This window comes from Acomys russatus, chromosome 29 (assembly GCF_903995435.1).
Source record: "Acomys russatus chromosome 29, mAcoRus1.1, whole genome shotgun sequence".
In the NCBI taxonomy this organism is placed as follows: domain Eukaryota; kingdom Metazoa; phylum Chordata; class Mammalia; order Rodentia; family Muridae; genus Acomys; species Acomys russatus.
The window spans coordinates 23,004,916-23,024,621 of NC_067165.1; the positions used below are offsets into that span (position 1 = coordinate 23,004,916).

At 50.7% G+C, this 19,706-nt stretch overlaps 1 protein-coding gene across 2 annotated transcripts in view; it reads right to left on the reverse strand.

The window, feature by feature from the left end:
- Positions 1–6,680: 6,680 nt before the first annotated feature.
- Znf362 (zinc finger protein 362) overlaps positions 6,681–19,706 on the reverse strand; it is a 32,062-nt gene continuing 19,036 nt past the window's right edge. For both annotated transcript variants that reach the window (XM_051171280.1, XM_051171279.1), the window contains 5 exons: positions 18,993–19,320; positions 18,060–18,284; positions 9,959–10,037; positions 9,661–9,819; positions 6,681–7,276 (listed from right to left, as the gene is read on the reverse strand). In XM_051171280.1, coding sequence (XP_051027237.1) covers positions 7,160–7,276; positions 9,661–9,819; positions 9,959–10,037; positions 18,060–18,284; positions 18,993–19,320 — 908 coding nt within the window. In that variant the 3' untranslated portion in view covers positions 6,681–7,159. The remainder of the gene's footprint in view (positions 7,277–9,660; positions 9,820–9,958; positions 10,038–18,059; positions 18,285–18,992; positions 19,321–19,706) is intronic.

The following is a 19,706-nucleotide window of genomic DNA, read 5'->3' on the forward strand; positions in this document are numbered from 1 at the left end:
CATGTAGCATGGCCCCTTCAGCTCTCAAGCAGCCGTGGTTGTGGCTTTGGCCGCTCAGCTGCCACTGCCTCTGCCATCACCACTGCTGTGCTGGCTTCTCCTTCATGTTCCTAGATCAGCCTTCACCCTTAAGTGTTGACAACACAGGGCTGGAGAGATGGCTCAGAGGTTAAGAGCACTGTCTGCTCTTCCAGAGGTCCTGAGTTCAATTCCCAGCAACCACATGGTGGCTCACAACCATCTGTAATGAGATCTGGTGCCCTCTTCTGGCCTGCAGGTGTACATGTAGGCAGAGCACTGTATACATACTGATAAATAATTAAATATTTTTTTAAAAAGAGTTGACAACACATGTGTAAACATGTCACTGTTTGTTCTCTGTGTTGCCAATAAAAGCCAACTAGTCAATGCTAAGCAATAACAGAAAATATGGTGGGACATCCTGGTCCGGTGAGGATGAGAGAGAAGTCAGGGAGAAGAGGAAGGATGCAGGTGGAAACACCAGGAGAAAAGAACTGGACCCAGGAGGTGTAAAAAGCCAGTGAAATATGGATGGGAGGAAGCTATACTAGCCTGGAGGTTTAAGATGGAGTAATTATTGTGCAGCACTGTGCTCTAGGCTAGTTAAATAGATCCTAGTCTCTCTGTGTGTGGTTATTTGGGTGTATAGCTGGCTAAGGAGTAACCACTGATTTGTTAAAATTATGAAATATTAATAATCATTCAACAGTTACGGCTGTGTCTTCAGGAGCCCGTTATCAGCTGCGACTGTTGTGTGGTATTTTCAAGGTGTCCGTGGTTGATGCAGGACACCTGGAGCTGGTACGAGGGTAGTCTGGATGGCTGTTTGGCTGACACACCTTTGCTCAGGCAGTAAGGGAGGCTCCAAAATCTACTAACAGGAGTCAAGTTGCTCCCTCCCCTATGACTCTGCTGTTTACAGGACAGTGGACACCAGAGGGATGTTTACAATAGGGCCTGTAGAACTTATCATTAACACTTGTAATAATGTTAAGAGATTTCTGACATTGGCAAACAGCGCCCAAGGAGCCCCCCCTTCTCCCTCCAGGCCCTTTCACCGCTGATCTTTCTCTCTCTTCTTTTGAAGTTAATGTTTTTAAAATAAGGAGAGCAAAACTGCCTAGACACAGGAGCCGTTCACATTCTTGAGATGTCAGCTGCAGGAGAGTGAAGGCTTATCCCTCCTTCCCAGCCAACGTCTTCAGGAATGAGCCGGGGAGAGGACAGCAGGCAGTCCAGCCAGAGGCTCAGCCATGTCACCTCCCCTGCCTGTAGCATAGTTTGTGCACATTTGTGGAATGCTATAAGAAACAAGTCATTTCTGAATGACCCTTACATTTGAAAAAAATAAAAAAAAATTTAAAAAGGAAAGGAAAAGAAGGAATGAGAGGAAAAAGAGGAGGAGAAGGTGGCTGACTCTTCCTCATCCATGCCTGCCCAACCACTTTCATTCTCTGTAAGAACTACACAAAGGTGCTGGAGAGATAGCTCAGAGGTTAAGAGCACCATCTGCTCTTCCAAAGGTCCTGAGTTCAATTCCCAGCAACCACATGGTGGCTCACAACCATCTGTAATGAAATCTGGTGCCCTCTTTTGGACTGCAGGTGTACACACAGGCAGAGCATTGCATACATAATAAATTTAAAAAAAAAAAAAAAACTACACAGAGTGCTGGGGAGACAGTTCAGTTAGCTAAGTGTCTGCTTCGCAAGCATGAATGCCCACGTTCACATCCTAGGGACCCATGTGACAGCAGGCATCCTGGCACATGCCTGTAATGGGGAGACAGACACGATAATCCTGGCTGAATGAGTAAGCTCCAGAAAGAGACCCTGTCTCAAAACTGGAGATAGAGAAGTGATGGAGGAGGAAGACGCTCAACACTGATGTCTGGTCTCTCCTCGTGGGTGTGCGCACACACAGATGCATACGCCACATGCCCAGGTATTTCACTGACTGAATCATTCGCCCAACCTCCTGACTTTGTAGCTTAGCAGCCCACGCTATTTGTCTGGCCCAACCCTGATGGTGTTTTTACAATGTGGTATTGTTCACAAGAAGGCTCTAGTAGTGATTCTGGTACCCAGCAAACTAGCCTTTCTGCTTCCCAGTGCCCTTCACCTGCACCAGATGGAACAGAAGCCAAGCCCTTTGGATTCTAAAAGAGGGACTGGATGGGCTCAAATGTGCCTGGAGGCAGATAGCTGCTGGCTACAGGCTGGCACAGTCCTACCCCTTGTGGGACAATGCTTGCCTTCCATCTAAGCCGGCAACATTTACCAGTTCTAACAAGCTCTGCCCCACTGGAGAGCTGACCGGGAGCCAGCGGGGCAGTGGAACGTCTTGTGGACTTTTCCTTCTAGGAACTCTGTGTGACGTAGACAACAAGATCCTTAGTTTGTTCACAGGAAAACGTGGGAAGCCGCGAGTCCTACCTGCGGTGGGGAGGGGTGCCGTGACGCTTCAGAAAGCATCTTGCTCTCTTTCCCTCTCTCTGCCTGGCCCCATTTCAAGCAAGGTCATAGAGGGTGGGGGAATCTCCTACAAACAGAGGGTTCCAAGTTTATAGGGGCTTGACCAAGACCCAGACTCTGGGCAGTCACATGATGCTGAGAGAGACCTTCTGAGAAGGGGGAGTAGGGTGTGGTACCTCGTTGGGATCAGTTAGTTAGTTCCCTGCCTTCCTTAGAGACGGCAGGAGTTAGAGGTGCAGCGCAGCAGGAAAACCCACCTCTACAGAGGCCTCAATGGTTGCCACCTCTGCTCTTAGGTCCACAGGACTTGCCCACATACCTGGACCATCAGCACTACAGCCAAAAATCTAGGTGTGGCTCATTGCTGTGTCAGTACTGGTACTGCCTAGAAAACCTGGAATAGCTCCACCTGGCTAGGGACGAGGTTGGGGGAGGGCGTTTAGGCTAAATGCTAGCAAGGTGGAAACTTAGAAGCAGCACTATTGATGACGCTACACGCCCCGGGGACAGGCTCAAGAGCTTCCCACCTGCAGACTGACTTTACCACACATCCTCCCTACTAAGTGGCTGTCATTCTTGATCTCAAGATGCAATTAGGCACCTAGAGGTCAAGTAACTAAGTCATCCTCAGATCACTAGCGGCTTAAATTCCCGAATGCCAGACCAAACAGGAAATGAAATGCAGCCAGAGATTAAAGACTGAAAGTCTCCAGAACTGAGACGAACCGCCGTTCTCAGTCCTCTCTGGCCATTTCTCTGCCTCCTCTGTCTTCTGCTTGAGGCTGGCTGAACACAGCCACCACCCCAGCACCTAATCTCTACGGTCATCCAGTTGAGTTGCCCACCATCTCGTAACTAACTTTTTCCCAAGACATGGAGCAGAGAAGCTGACTAGAGAGGCACTGTCATACAGCGGCTTATCAACTGGCTTGTCCAGAAAGCAGGAGCTGGCTCAGTTGGTCAAGTGCTTCCCGTGTAAGCGTTGAGGGACCTGAGCTTGAGCCCTAGAACACACATAAAAAAGCTGACCGTGGTGGCTGGCTGTAATTCCAGAGCTAGGGAGGCAAAGACAGGCAGGTGGCTGTGCTCTTGGCCAGCCAGTCTGATCAGTGAGCCTTAAGGAAGTGAGAGAACTTGGCTCGAAAAAATAAAGCCCAGAAAGTGGGCGGAGCTGAAGAAGGCTCTCAAGGTGAGCCTTTGGCCTCCGAACAAATGAACATGTCACGGTCAACTGTGAGCCACCAACACTCCTCAATGTGTAATTGGGGAATGTGTACCACCTGTTCTTGTGAGCCAGGGTGGCCACTGCACCACTGGCTGTGTACTTGCGGAGTCAGGTGACCATCTCTGGCCAATCAGCTGTAGATAGCATGGGTAATGGGGTAATGTGACATAGATATGGCTGCCAGAGCCCAGTGCTTTCTGGTATAGTGTAAAGAGGTCAACCTTAGAGACAGACCAGAGGCCTGTGGGATTACCAAAAACACGGTGGCTCTATGCTGGCCCACATCCATTCTCAGTTCAATGGTAAAACATTGTTACCAGAGCAATGTGAAATGGACCCCCAAAATGCTTGGTCCTCAAGGATGGAGCCAACTCTTGAAGGCTCTGAAGACTTTGACCCAATCAATGGATTTAGCCATTCAAGAACTCATAATATGAGCCTGGAGAGATGGCTCAGAGGTTAAGAGCACTGGCTGCTTTCCCAAAGGTCCTGAGTTCAATTCCTAGCAACCAGATGGTGCCTCACAACCATCAACAATGAAATCTGGTGCCCTCTTCTGGAGGGCAGGCACACATGCAGGCAAGACACTATATACATAATAAATAAATCTTTTTATAAAAACAAAAAGAACTCATAATATGATGGCATTTGGGAAAGTAGAGCCTCGTTGGAGGACGTGGGTCACCAAGAGCCTGCCTTTAAAGGGCATGGTGATGGGGGCTGGAGAGATGGCTCAGCGGTTAAGAGCACTGACTGCTCATCCAGAGGTCCTGAGTTCAATTCCCAGCAACCACATGGTGGGTCACAACCATCTATGATGTGATCTGATGCCCTCTTCTGGCCTGCACATGTACGTGCAGGCAGAGCTTTGTATACACAATAAATAAACAAATCTTTAAAAATAAATAAAGGGAATAAAGGGCATGGTGCTGCTCACACCTTCCTCTGTCTCTCTCAGTCTGAGGTGAGCAACTGTACACCCTCCCATATGGATGTTCTGCCTCCCATAGTCCCAGAAACAATGGAGCCAGCCAACCATGAGCTGCACCACAGACAGAACTCTGATCAACCCAAGCCCATCTTCTCTCCTATAAACCATCTGGTATTTGTCACAGGATGAAAAGTCTGTAAGATGAAAAACTTACACCAGAGAATTAGGTCATCGCTGTGACTATTTGAAGCCTTTGGGAGTGGTTTGTGGGAAGAATTTGGAAAAGTCGGAAGTCTTGATAAAGCCTAGAATGCTTTTGGGCAGAGCTCTTGGGCAACTCTGCTGGGAGCTTGAAGGCCGGAATGTGGACAGGATACTGAAAACAAAGACTGTGCTCACTGGGGTTCAGATGGGAACAGGGCTGGAGCTCACTCACGTTACACTCAGGCAGCACATTGGTCCATTTTCCTCCACATCCATCAACACTGATGCTTGGCCCAGGCCAGGCTTAGAAACAATAGAGGGTGTATCTTGTCTCCATCCTTCCTGTGTCTCTGCATCCTGGCTGCCACTGGGTGAGCATCTTCCACTACACACCCCTGTATCTATGGCGTTTAAACCTCAGGCCTAAACGGATGGCCCTGAGCCAACGGACTGATGATACCATGAGCCAAAAGCAATCAGTCCCATCAAGTGTTCCCACTGCCTCCTGGGTATTTGTCACACAGTGACGAGAGTATATAACACATGCCTGCAGCAGAGTAGTGCAAAGGTGGGCCGGCCCGCTCTCCCACACAGCCCCGTCACAGCACCAAACACTCTGTCCACCGCCACCACCAGGGTGTAGGTACAGTTTATTCTTCACATCAGAGAAATTACAAAGAGCAGAGGGGTTGCATCCCTTCGTCTCTCGCCCCCTTAAGTGTTCTTCTCCCACACTGGAGTTATGTGGCTCCACTCCCTTCTTTAAATAGAGCATAAGCCTCTCTCCTGAAGCTCTGAGGGCTACCTGTCCTCACCTCCCTGCCACCAAGATGCAGACTGAGAAAGCCAACAGACCGTTTTCTCTTTTTTAATAAGGTAACTATTTCTAAATATGGTGGCCTGGAGGTCCCATAGAAAAAAAAGCAAAGATGTTAACAGTATCGGAACAGCATATTTACAGGGTAGTAACATGCGGACAAAAAGCTACAATACTGAGTATCAGACGACGCAAGTCAAACAAAGGGGCCGGGGGCTGAGACCCCCCCCCCCCCAGTGGAAAAGAAACCCCAGGAAACGTTAAACCGGTAAATCAATGGCGAGTTAAGGCTTAAAAAGTGTATAAAAATAACACAGTTAATATTCAAACGGACTCAGATACAGAATATATAGGTGAGTTTTGTCTAGTTTTCTTCTCTGGGGGCTGTGGAAGGGCTTCTCTGGGCTCTGTACAAAGCTCCTATATACACGGACACGCATGGCTTTCGGATTGGGGTGTGTCTGGGGGCAGGGCTGGGGGCAGGGTCTGCTCCTGGGACCTCCTTTGGAGGATCCTATCCCTGCCGCAGGGCCTGGGGGGTCTGGGTTGGGGAAGTCGTCGTCTGTGGTGAGAAAGACAACCCCTCCCTGGACACTGTCCCCTTGTGGAGGGAATTCTGGAAGGGGCTTAGTCCCAGGCCCACTCCCTCCCTATCCCCTGCCCACAGTCTGGAGTGGTGGGAGAGGTAGCCGATAGGTTTCCTGGCCAGCACCGAGGTAGACTGGGGTGGTCTTCAGGGCAGCAGGGGAGGGGCCAAGCCTCACCTGGTACACCCCCAACCCATTTCCCTGGGCTTGCCACCCAGCCGTCACTGCACCCTTTGGTCCTGCGGCTCTCCAGACCCCTGTTTCCATGCCCTGACACCAGGCAGCCCTGGCAGCTGCTGTACTCTCTGCTCATGAAGGCTAGGGCAAGGCTCAGGCAGTTTGACTGGGTGACGGAAAGGCTCGCTCCAGCAGTCTCCTGACTCCTCCCACCTGAGGGAGGGTCCCCTTTGAAGTCCAGAATCCCAGGCCTGAGCCTCCCTTCAAGACCTGAGGCTAGGGCCAGAGAAGTTCCCACGCTGCCCTCCGGTTCTCTGTATCCGTCTGTCCGGTCCTTTCAGTTTTTCGTTCTTAGCAGCACCAACATCCTGGCCAATAAATATCCTTTTTTTTTGTTGTTTTTGTTTTTCTTATTTCCAAAACAAACTTAAAAACAAGAAACAGTGAAGCAGGTGAGGGAGGGGGAACAAAAAAGAAAACCCAACAGACAGGTTCAAAGTGCTCTGAGGTCGTCTTTGGATGCCACCAGAACAGTCCAGAACCTTGCAGCTGGCCTGGCTGCCCAGGAGCTGGACCAGGCAGGGCTTCTGCGGACCAAGCTTTCTGGCAGGCTGGGAAGGTCGTGAGAGAGCTTGGTGGTTCCCGGAAGCGCCAGCGGGAGTTAGGCTGGGTGCTGCCTAGGTCTGTGTCTGCCAAGTGGGCGGGGCGGGGCCGCAGTTGGGCTCAGATCAGAGAGATTCGCACCGGAATGCCGGGGGACTCCGTCCTCTGGGGTGAGTGATGGCTCACCAGGTGTTCCACCACTGTGTGTTTGGACATGTGCTTCATCAGGTAGGTCTCCTGCGGGCAGAAGGGACAAGCAGAAGCTGTCACAACAGAGGCTGCAGTTCCCAACCTAGGCACTAGAGGTAAGCACACTGTGGCCACAGCCTTTGGGGGCACAGTAGGACCTGTGGGATGAGTTCTAGGGGCCCTATAGATGCTGGGGTGATTCTTTGCTTTGCTGGAGTCCAGTCCTGCACAGTGCTGGCTGGAGGGGTGGGACAAGGCTGACAGGCGAGCTAAGCTCACCCTCAACAGTTTCCAGGCAAAACCCCGCAATCTCTAGCCCTGCAGACCATCCACATCCTAAAATCCGCATCTGTATCTGGTCCGTGTTTCCTGTGGGATTGAGGCAGGAGCATGGCTGGAGTTGAATTCTGCCATTTCTTTCTTTTCTTTTTGTTTTTGTTTTTGTTTTTGTTTTTTGTTTTGGTTTTTAGAGACAGGATTTCTCTGTGTATTCTTAGCTGTTCTTTGTAGACTAGGCTGGCCTTGAACTCACAGTGATCCGCCTGCCTCTGCCTCCTGAGTGCTGGGATTAAAGGCGTGTGCCACCACGCCCGGCTGTCTGCCATTTGCTATCACTAGGGCAGGTCATCTCCCCAGCCTGCTCCCGAGCCCCCGAGCCCTCCCACCCCCCCCCCCCCCCCCCCCCCCCCCACCCCGCATAAGCAAGAGCAGTACCTAGAGCCCTTGGCATGCAGTGAGGGGTACGGAGGCCACTCCTTCCTCAGTCTCAACATTTTATTCCAGTTGGAAGCAGGCGTCCTGGCCTCCGTAAACCTCCAGGTGACTCCCTCTGGGAGTGACACCACACCTGAGCCATCCATGTACCCCACTGCCTCTAGTATGTCTACCCTGAGGCATCATGACTGGATGGACGAGGTGACCTGGCCTGTCAGCATGCCCACAGCCTCCACGAAGCCTGGCCAGGAGCAAGGTAGCATACCCTGTCCCTGGCCGCCACTCAAGATGGGCAGTCGGGCAGAGAGAGCCTATGAACGTGGCAAGGGGTTAAATAAGCCGGAGGATGCAGTCAGCACCAGCCGAGACAGAAGCCAGTCTCCAGTGAGCGCGCGGCAAAGAGACGGGGGGGGGGGGGGGGCCTAAAAGACACTGGCCCAAGTTGAGGCGATTTGAATAGGATTGGTCCCCATAAACTCATGTTTGAATGCTTGGCCCATAGAGAGGGCCACTATTAGAAGATTGAGGCCTTGTTGGGGGGAAGTGTGTCACTGTGGGGGCAGGCTTTGAAGTCTCCTATGCTCAAGCGACCAACACCCAGTGGGGCGCACAGTCTCCTGCTGCTGCCTGTGGCTCCAGAAGCAGAACTCTCAGCTCCTTCTCCAGCACCATGCGTCTGCCTGCATGCCGCCATGTTTGCCGCCATGACGATATCAGACTACTAACTCTCTGAGCTCTAAGCCAGGACCAGTTAAATGTTTTCCTTTATAAGAGTTGCTGTGGCCACGGTGTCTCTTCACAGCAATAAAACCCTAACTAAAACACAGGATAATATAGGAATCTTATTTGGGTCTTACTCTTTAAAAAAAAATAATTCTGCAAATAAAAATATGACATTTAGGAGACGAGTGAATATATCCATGCTGTCTGAGTAATGGACAACAGGGCTTTTGAATAAGGGATTATAAAGGCATTATGGGTATGTTTTTGAAAGGAATCGTGGCCCTTAGAGACATAACATTTTTACAGACAAAGTAACAGGATGTCTGGATTTTGCTTTAGAGAGCAGGGGCCGAGGAACGTCAGCGCTGTGCCTGACGAGCGAGCACAGGGGTCTGGCCATGGACTGAGACCTCTCCAAATTCAGGAGCCAAGATAAAGCCTTCATCTTGCAAAATCGACTGCCTTAGGTACTTGGTTACAGTGACAGGAAGTTAGTATGTGTCCCTTCCTCAGAAGGCCTTATCTAAACCGGCCCCAACTTCACCTCCTTGCACCTGCTACTGTCTCTCAAAGCAATGGTTCTCAACTAGGAAAAGTTAGCCCCTGCAGTGGGCGTACATCATGTCTTGGAGACATGGGCACTGATTTTGTCTTGGAGAGGGGAGGTTGCTACCGGTACCCGGTGGGTAGATGCAAAGGTTGTTTACAGTCCTACCAGACACAAGGAAGTGTCCAGCCATCTCCGAGGAGCATCCTGCCCAGGGGCTGCGGGGCTAGAACTGAGTAGTTCTGCTTTGGTAAAAGCTGAGTATCCAAGGCCCTTCTTTGGAGAACTTTCCCATGGCTCTCGCTATGGTACTGTGTCCCCTGGTGGCCCTAGCCGGGATTGCAGCTTCCCCAAGTAGGAAGGTACTTGGCATTCCTGGGCTCTGGAGAACAGAATCCCAGGCCCTTCCTTGAGGCTCCCATACTTGGTGCCAGGCAGCAGGACTCACCGAGGTGTAGGCCCGCCCGCACATGCTGCAGCAGTAGGCCTTGGCGTGCTTGATGGCGTGGGCGGAGAGGTGGATCTGGAGGGAGGCGGAGTCTGAGTAGGCCCTGTAGCAGTTGGGACATTTGTAGGGTTTGTCCTTGTTGTGCTGCCGCTGGTGAGACTGTGAAGAGCAGCGCGGCAGGGGGGGTTATGAGGCAGGGACTCTCTCCCACATCTCACCCACTGCCTGGGACCCCGGGAAGTGAGGAGACAGCTGGGGTGGGGGTGGAGGGTGAGGGATGGGGCCAGTCAGCACGCACCTGGAGGTTGGAGAGCTGAGTGAAAGCCTTTTCACAGCCAGGATGTGGGCACTTGTAGGGTCTGTCGCCTGTGTGGATTCTGTAAGAGCAGGGTCCAGTGAGGGTGCCATCCTGCCACATCCCCACAGCAACTCCAGCCCCCACAGCTAGACCTCTGCTGCCAGGCACCTACATCCCCACCCCCCACTCGCTTTCCCTGGTGTGCGCCCCAGAGCATCCTTCTCTGGAGTCTGCTGCTGGTCGGAACAGACTTCCCCACACCCCCAAATCCCTGTGACATCCTACGGTGTCTGTCTTCTTGGCTCCCCCTGTGACCGCATAGACCTCTCTTACTCACTGCCACCTCCTTGGTGCCTGACAGATATAAGCTCTCTTCAGGGAGACGTCCATAGACAGAGGATGTGTGCTGGGGACGGCAGGCAGGCGGGGAGAGCTCCTCTCAGATTCACCGACTCACCCTAGATAACTCCTTCACATGACTCTTGCATGCCCACATACACTGGCCTCCTTGTCACAGTGGGGTCATATTGGGGATCCTCTTGGGTCAAGGCCTGCCTCTAACCACTGACTTGTCCCTATGTGACAGCACAGGGCTGCCTCCGGAAGAGATCCAAGAAGAGCAGCCACTGGACAGAGGCCGGGCCTGCCCTTTCCCACTGCCTACAGAGCTCTCGGCTTCTGTTTCCAGCCCTGAATATTAGGCCACACCCATCACCAGGATCCTCTTCCTAGAATCTTCCCGCCAGCAGAGCTTCCAGCCTTGCCTCCCGCATCTGTGAGATGGGGACGCTCAGCCTGACCCCAGGCAGGCCCTTGTCAAACACAAGAAAAGCCAGCTGAAACTAGTGTGCTGCCCACCCCACTCCTAGCCCCACCATGATCTCAGCCCCATGTGGGGACTTCAAACCCAGAGCTGCTCTCTTACCTAATGCTTGCCCATCCACACATCCCTTGCGACCCAAACCCAGACATGCCCTGCCCCCTTCCACCTTAAGCCAAGGCTCCTCCTTTGTGTACCACACTTGAATCTACTTCTGCCACCTCTTGTCTCCCTGAGTCCCAAGTTCCTCACCTCTAAAATAGGGATAATACTGAGGACCCTGAGCACAGAAGATTCCATCGAAGGCCGTTCACACAACCCTTCTGCGGGGTTAGAGGGACCAATCCCCCACCATGTGAGCTGCAGGCACCAACCCCGGGTCACCGTGCTTGGCAGAAAGTGTCTTTACCAGCTGAGTCATCTCACCAGCCTCTCCTTTTTGTTTTGTTTTGTTTTAGCCCAGGCTGACCTGGAACTCAAGGCACTTTTGCTGCTTCAGCCTTGTACGTGGTGGGATTTCAGACGTGAGCCCCAACACTCAGCGGGCTCGCTTTCACTCCCAGGCATGCCCCACTACCGGATGGATGGCTTTAACCACCTTGGATTTCATAATTAAAACAACGGCAGATGTAGGAGAAGTCAATCTCCACGGGGTGGGATTCCTCTCCATGGCCTTTTCCATTCTCTCCCATGGGGAAACACACTCATCCCACACAAAGACCTCAGGGGCCCCTCAGGTGTCGAGGGGCTGTGTGTCTAGCACCCTGGGACCCTCTGATGCTGAAGAGCTGGTCTTGGCATTGCAATTATTACCATCAGACTCAAGGAACGCAAACCACGCTGTCCCCAGCTGCCGTTATCAATATCACATCACTCAGCCAGGGAAAGAAAAACAAAGCCAAGCACAGTGGGCACCCTGCAGAAGCAAACACGCACAGGGAGTCTCACTGTGTCTGGCACTAGCCTCCACAAATAGACACTGAGCGCTCGCCGGCACTCTACCGAACCCCCCCAGAGACAGCTTCATTTCTGCCGCTCACACCCTGGTCCCTGTAGACACGTGGTGCCTTTGGCGTGGGTATCTCTTTGTCCCGATTAAGACACATGCTGTGGGCCTTCCATGAATAGACCACAGTAGAGGATGTCCTGCTTGCATTGCTGACGCACGCATGTGGTGTGTATCGTTCTCCAGAAGTCTGGGCTGGTGGCACAGTTTGGGAGTGCCCTGCTTTTTACACACGCCTTCCGTCCAAACACAGGCTCTTCTGGAAGCCACTAAACACAGCCATCCCAACAGTGGTCCGGGGGACAACTCTGAGTACAACCCCTTGCTAACTCTACACCTTACGAGTGCCCAGCATGGTCTGGTTTGGACATACCCTTTTATTCCCTTCACGACATAATACCAGGAAGGTGGGTTTGATTTCTCCATAGGGCAGGAAGGCAGGACGCAGTCTCTGCAGAGTAGAAGAGGGCTGGCTCCCTGACTCTGTGGTTGCTGGGGGATCCTGGGGCTTTGTAAACCCCTCTCTTTGCCACTGGGTTAGGACATGGTATCTTAATTGTATGTGCCAGTGCCCCATGACTTGTAATTATCTTCTAAATGTTGACAGACTCCTCTTAATGGTGTTCTGTTTCCTGCCTATTATAAGCTTGAATCACACAAATGCAATCCCCAGGATCTGGGAACATTCTGGCAAAACAGTCTCCTTCAAGGACCAGTTAATTCTTTTGTTTTGTTTTCTTGCTCACATTCTTTCAGGGTTTTTTGTTTTGGTTTTTTTTTTTTTTTTTTTTCCGTTTTGTGTGTTTATTTGTTTTCAACAGGATCTCACTCTGTAACCCTAGCACAGCCTCAGAGTTTCAGCAATCGTCAGGCCCAGCTTCCCAAGAGCTGGGATTACACGTGTGAACCCTCTCACAGTTACTGTTAAATAAGCTCAAAGTCTACTTATTGAAAGAAAAATTAAAAAAAAAAACCAGAATTCTTAATCATTATTACTTCTTGCTACTGTGACTATTTTCTCTTTGTTAATTTTTAAAAAATGATTTATTTATGTGTGTGTGTGCATGTGTGCGCGTGTGCGCGCGTGCATGTGTGCACATGTCAGTGCAGGTGCCCACAGAGGCCAGAGGAACTGGATGCTCCTGGACTGTGGGCCTCCTGATGTGGGTGGTGGGGGTCACACTCAAGTCTTCTGGAAGAGCCATATGTGGTCTTACCACCGAGACCCGACTGTGTCTGCCTTTACCTAACACTGCCTTTGAGCTAGGTGGCCTCTCGGGTCCTGTCCTTTAGTTCAGAATAATAGTTTCCTAGTTTCTTCTATATGCAACCCTCAAGAATTTCCATATGGACACTGGCCCACAGCAACTATTTGAGAAAGGAGTATGCTCAGAGGGAGGGGACTGCCTTCAATTAGCTGGACATAAAATGACAGGTGCCCTTTAAGTCTGTAGCCCAAAGAAGCAGCTCAGCATCCCTGGGTTTATTCCATACACATATCATGTAATACATATGTATGTTTTGTGCCCATTCACGGCCTTATATAACCCAGACCTCAAACTCACTATGTAGCTGAGGCTGACCTTGAACTTATGACTATGCAGCCTCTAGTTCCTAAGTGCTAGGATTATAAACCCAACACGATGTATGGCTTGCACTCCCAAAGAATTTATTGCATTTATGTATTTATTTTGTGTATATACGTGTACAAACATTCGTGCTCTCACACACCCTCATGTCACAGTGCACATGTGGAGATCAGAAGACAAAGCGCAGGGGTCAGTTCTTCCCTCCCACCATGTGCATTCCAGATCTATCGGACTGGAATAACTTGGGTCACCGGACTTGGCTGCATGTGCCCTTACGCACTGAGCCGTCTCTCCAGGCCACAGCATGTACTTTTAAGAGATGGACCAAAGATGCTAATGTACAGAGACTGTCACAGAAAATGTAAACACAACATAGCACAGCTGGGCATAGGGCATCTTCCTTTAATCCCAACACTCAGGGGCCAGAAGCAAGGGAGTATCTCTGTGAGTCTGAGGCAGCCTGCTCTACGTAGCCAGTCCCAGACGAGCCAAGGCTACATAGTGAGGCCCTGTCTCAAACGAACAAAACCACGTCCTTCCAGGGTTGCGGAGAGACGGCTCGGTGGGCAAGAGTGTTTACTGAGCAAGCATGAGAACCCAAGAGAATCCCCGGCACCCACATGCAAGCTGGATATGGCTAAACACACATCCTCATAATCCCAGTGCGGGAGGCTGGAGCCAGCCTAACTCCAAGCTCATCGCAAGACTTTGTTTCCAGGGAACAAGGCTGACAAGGACAGGACAGGACAGGACAGGACCAGATATCTTCCTCTGGCCTCTACACTTGCGACTGTGGGGTGTGTATCCACATGTATGTATACACCAGACACATACACCACCCACCTGCTCATCCACCCACTCATGCATACACACACGTAGCTCAGAGGTGCATGCTTGCCTAGTACGCCCAAGGCCTTGGGTTTGGTCCCCCGAACTCAGACACACAAAAATTCTTTCCAGATATAAGATACCCTTCTCAATCAGCTTTATGGGATAAACTAAGGGTGCATCACGTTCTTAGGACAAAGGGTGGCACGCATGAGACCTCAGCAGCAGACACCACGCTCCCTTCTGAGCTTGCTGCTTCTTACAGCAGACTGGGCAGAGCCATGCGGCCCTGCCAACAGGCCTCTGGGGCCATCACATTTGCCTTAGGGCTTCTGCTCTGAGCGGCAGGTCAGAAAGTTCCGGATGAACATAAAGAGAACAGAGTCCGAGAGAGGCCTGGACCCAGACACCGCCTGAGTCTAGACAAAGACACTATAGCCCAGCGGACTGACAGACACAGGATGAGAGGACAAGGGAATACTACCACCAAGGAGAATGAAGCTAACTTCATCGTGGTTAATATTTTATCTTTTTAAAAGGAGCCCAAGAGGGGCTGGAGAGATGGCTCAGAGGTTAAGGGCACTGACTGCTCCTTCAGAGGTCCTGAGTTCAATTCCCAGCCAACCACATGGTGGCTCACAACCATCTAAGTGAGATCTGGTGCCCTCTTCTGGCCTGCAGGTGTACATGCAGACAGAGCACTGCATTCATAATAATAAACAAACAAATCTATAAGAGCCCAGGAGACCCACCCTCCACTTAGTCTGTCTCCAACCTTTCCTTTAGGAAGTCCTAGTTAACAAAATAGAACGAACAGTCTCCAAATGGACGGCCTGCTTCGATTAGCCCTTCAGGCGCATGGGGGGAAGGGCTACAGGGACCTCACAGCCTTACATACTAGTAAATTACCAAGGACAATTTAAAATCACGCCATTCTCACCAACAACACGTGATTGACCTTGTCTACAAAACCACACAGAACAATCGCAGTGCTTGAGTGATCACCCCTGCCCCTGTCCGCTTGAGTGACCCCCTTGTCTATTTGACTCACTCACTCCCCCGATTGAGTGAGACCCCCAATCTGCTTGAGTGAGGCCCCTGCTCGAGCGACACCCCCCCCCCCCGGCCTTGAATGAGGCCCCTCCCTCCTTTTTGTCATCATTAGTTCTGTGAGTAGGCTCAAAAGGAATCCGCTCTCCTTCCTACCAGAATATAATTGTCTAAATCAAATTTGTAACCGTGACCATGCCAGAAATGTCACATTTAAAGACAAGTCTCATTTAGTCAGACATGGCAAGCCTGATGGGACAGAGCCCCGTGCAAGAATGAGGCAGCCACGGTAAGTGGCTGGGCCTATTCCACAACTCACGGAGTTAAAGCCTTTTCTTTCTTTCTTTCTTTCTTTCTTTCTTTCTTTCTTTCTTTCTCTCTCTCTCTCTCTCTTCTTTTCTAATGTTTGTTCTGTCTTTGAGACAGGATCTCATGTAGCCCAGGCTGGCCTTGAACGTACTATGTAGCTGAGGCTAGCCCTGGACTTCCAATCCTCCTGCCTCTGCGCCCTGTGCCCTACCACCCCTTCCTGGAGGCAAATAAAACAACAAGAAAACAGCCCAGGAGCCTTGACACACTGAACCTTCGTCTCCAAAAAAGGAGGTGCCCCCGTTGCCACACAATCTGGCAGAAATCAATTAGCTCTTAGCTCACAGATTAATAATAATAATAATAATAATAATAATAATAATAATAATAATAATAATAATAATAATAGAAGACGACGACGACGACGACAACGACCACCACCACCACATACACACATGATTATAATTCTGGCCCAGGGGGCGTGGCGGTCTCCAGACAGCATTTTGTACCATATGCTGTCATTCTTCCAGCCATGCCACCAGCAGGTCTCTGCTTTTTCATCAGTGTTGTGTCTCATATACCTATGCACATGAGACCAGCCATGTTTTTTAAAAGTCAAGGCATGACAACATCAGAAGTTGCTGAAACACACGTACACAGTCAGACCTGTGCCTGGGGAGGCACAGAAATGGGAATCGGGCTGATGGCTTCCCCGGGGCCATGCTGTCATTCATTCCTACCACTGAACCCACATACGATGGCCCACACCAGAGAAACAACGGACAAAGATCCCAGTGAGAGGAAGACAGCTAACGACAGTGTCCCAGGCCTGGTAGTGCACGCTACAACCCTGGCTACTAGGGAGGCAGAGGGGGAAGATGCTAGGTTCAATGTTGGCCGTCGTATAGAACAAGTCCTTGTTTCAAAGGAAAAGGGGGAATTTTAAAGGCCTGAGATGTAGTTCTGCGGTAGCCAACTTGTTTAGCACATATAGGGCTCTAGATCTGATTTTTTTTAAAAAAAAAAGATTTATTTATTATGTATGTAGTATGCATCCGATCACATTATAGATGGTTGGGAGCCACCATGTGGTTGCTGAGAATTGAACTCAGGACCTCTAGAAGAGCAGTCAGTGCTCTTAACTACTGAGTCATCTCTCCAGCCCCTAGATCTGATCTTTTGTAGAGTTAAAAAAAAAAAAAAAAAAAAATCAAACAAGAAAAGTTTACCATGGCTGGAGATAAGGCCACATGTCTAGCACACAGGAGGCCATAGGTCTGATTCCCAGCACCACAGGATAAGCAATTTTTAAGTACCATTAACAATAAAACACAATTTTCTGGGTGGGCATGGTGGTGCATGCCTTTGATCCCAGCACATGGGAGATAGAGGCAGGCAGAACTCTGTGAGCTCAAGGCCAGCCTGGTTTACACAAGAAAGTCCAGGACAGCCAGGGCTCTGTTACACAGAGAGAAACCTTGTCTCAAAATAATAATAATAATAATAATAATAATAATAATAATAATAATAATAATAATAATAATAATAATAATAAATCAAAACAAATAAGTGAATAAATAAATAAATAGAAAATGAAAAATTAACCCAGTTTCCTACATAGCTTTAGTCTGTTATAGGAGAGGAAAACGTTAGCTGTCAGTCCTTACAGACTCCACAACCACAGTCCTTTCCCTATAGTCACACAAGCAAGCTGTACTTCTTCCCTCAGGATGCATGGAACACACTGACTATGAACTTCCAAACCTTTACTTCTTTTAAACTCTGGTCTTTGCATCTAGCGAGCTGGTCTTTCCAGCGTCTCTACTCTCCTCTGCACACACTTTTATTTCCTTCAATCTATCTCCCTTCACGCACTCAGCTAGACTGTATGCACCACCAGGCAGAGCTGCTCTGTCTGGTTTGTTCCTAGAATTCTGTCTGGCACAGCACAGGGGCTCCGTAAAGGTCTGTCAAACGATGAGTCATGTTTTCTGCTCAAACTAGGGCTACCTATGCCACAAACACTTAACAAACACCTAAACACTCACGTGTTGCCACCCACGGGGGACAGAGCAGCGCAGGACACCAGGCCCTTGCTTTCCACTGCTCCCAAAATATGGAGGGAAGTAGAACACACAAGGCAAGTATGAGACAGCCTATTCCTGATTCAAAGGAGACAAACGGTGTTCGGATGCCCGGGACCTGTGGGCACAGAAGCACACCCGAACCAGCTAGGATGAAGGAAGGGGGACCCCAGGGGTGCAAAAGAGGTGGCCAGGATGTCAAGTAAAGGACACTGTTAAGTGCCAAGACCTGGTGATGAAAAGGGCTGTCACTTATGAGAGCTCAGCAAAGCTGGAGGGCTTCATCCAGCATGGCCTAAAAGGCTCATGGGAGAAATCCGATCTTGACCCTGAGAGCAACAGACGCCTGGGAGTGAGAGTTCCGGGTGCTGCACTCCAGGGGCCACAGCAGAGGATGGAAGGGAGAGGCACCTACCTGGTGTGTTGCTGCAGGTGGGAAAGCTGCCGAAAGGACTTGTCACAGTAGGAGCAGTGGTAGGGCTTGACGCCCAGGTGGATGCGCAGGTGCTGGGCCAGGTAGGAGGCGTTGGCAAAGGACTTGGAGCAGTGTGGGCACTTGTGGGGCTTGGCCTCTGTGTGCGACTTGGAGTGGATCTGCATCTCAGACTTGGTGAAAAAGGTGAGCGGGCATACCTTACACCTGCGGGGCGAGAGGCAGCTTCACAGCTGGGAAGATCCCCACCCACTCCACACCAGGGAGTCCTTCTCAAGTGAGAAGACCATGTGCGTGGGGTAGACTCTCCTTGTGGAGTCCAAAGGACCCACTTGAGAAAGATGAGTAAGCTCCAGAGCAGGCACCTTCTAGTCCGGAGGGAGCTCTGACATCTGGAAACATCTGTTGCTGTCTGGGGGACAGGGCTACACATAGCCACAGGGAAAACAGGTAAAGTCTTGCGTATGGCCACACCTGTGGTCCTGGGGAAGGAGGTTCTCACAGGCTAAGTCGTTCTGACCTGGCTGTGCATTAGAATCTTCTAGAACCTTTCGACAAGTACAAGTGCCTAGCTCCCCACCTCTACCCAACTAGCTCAGAACTCCTGGAGGTCCAGCCCTGGCAGCGGCACAGTAGCATGTTGTGAAAGCATATCACTTTTTTTTTTTCTTCCACAACCCTCATGGGACCAGTACTCTCAGCACCCCAGGATGCTGCTTGCCCTGGATCCCCTCTGATGGGCTAAACTCTATTCCTCTGCCCTCCTTCTCCCTGATGGCCTGGTACACTGGTGGGGCTCTACCCCACTCTTTGAATCTTAGATCCCCACTCCTGCCTCTGGGGTCCCACTTTCCAGCTCCAGGTACAGACCTCCACCACCACCTCACCCACACCCCCACATGAAGAGCACCTCACCTGTATGTCTTGCCCTCCTTTGCCGTCTCACCGGAGGCCAGGATCGGGTAGGGGACAACAAGGACAGGGGGACCCCCTGGGTTCTCTGCCTTGATCTTTTTGCGGCCGCGTTCAGACTTGGGTGGGCCAAGCAGGCCATGGCCCTGGATTGTCTTGATGGAGTCCAGGAGGGGGGGGCTGGTGATCCCTGAGATGAGGGTGGGGGATGAGGCGATGAGACGGCTCTGGCTGGTGGTAGTAGGTGTGGAGGGGGTACTGGTTCCTGTGCCAGTGCCTGGGGTTGACTCAGATGTACTCACAGCGGGGGTCCGGGAGGAAAGCCCCAGACCTAGGAAGACACACACATGGGGTACAAGGGTAAGGACAACTTAGCACAGGCCACCCAGCGCTCTGCCTGTGACAGGTCACCTTGTTTTTCTGAGGTAGTCCCAACACGAAACTATTACTCTGGAGTTTACTAAATGAGAGCTTGCATATATGTAAAACACCTTAGACAAGCTATAGCCTGAGCTAAATTAGACTAAAAAGTCAGTTGAGGGGCTGAGGGTGTAGCTGTTGAAGCACAGGCCTCGGGTTTGCACCCGGTACTACAGAGACCAAACAGCACCTTGGAAATAAGTCCACCCGCAGAAAAAGTCCCGGGCACCCAGACTTTCACCACCATGTTATTTATAATAGCAAACTTTTCAGAGACAACTGAATTATGCAAATTAG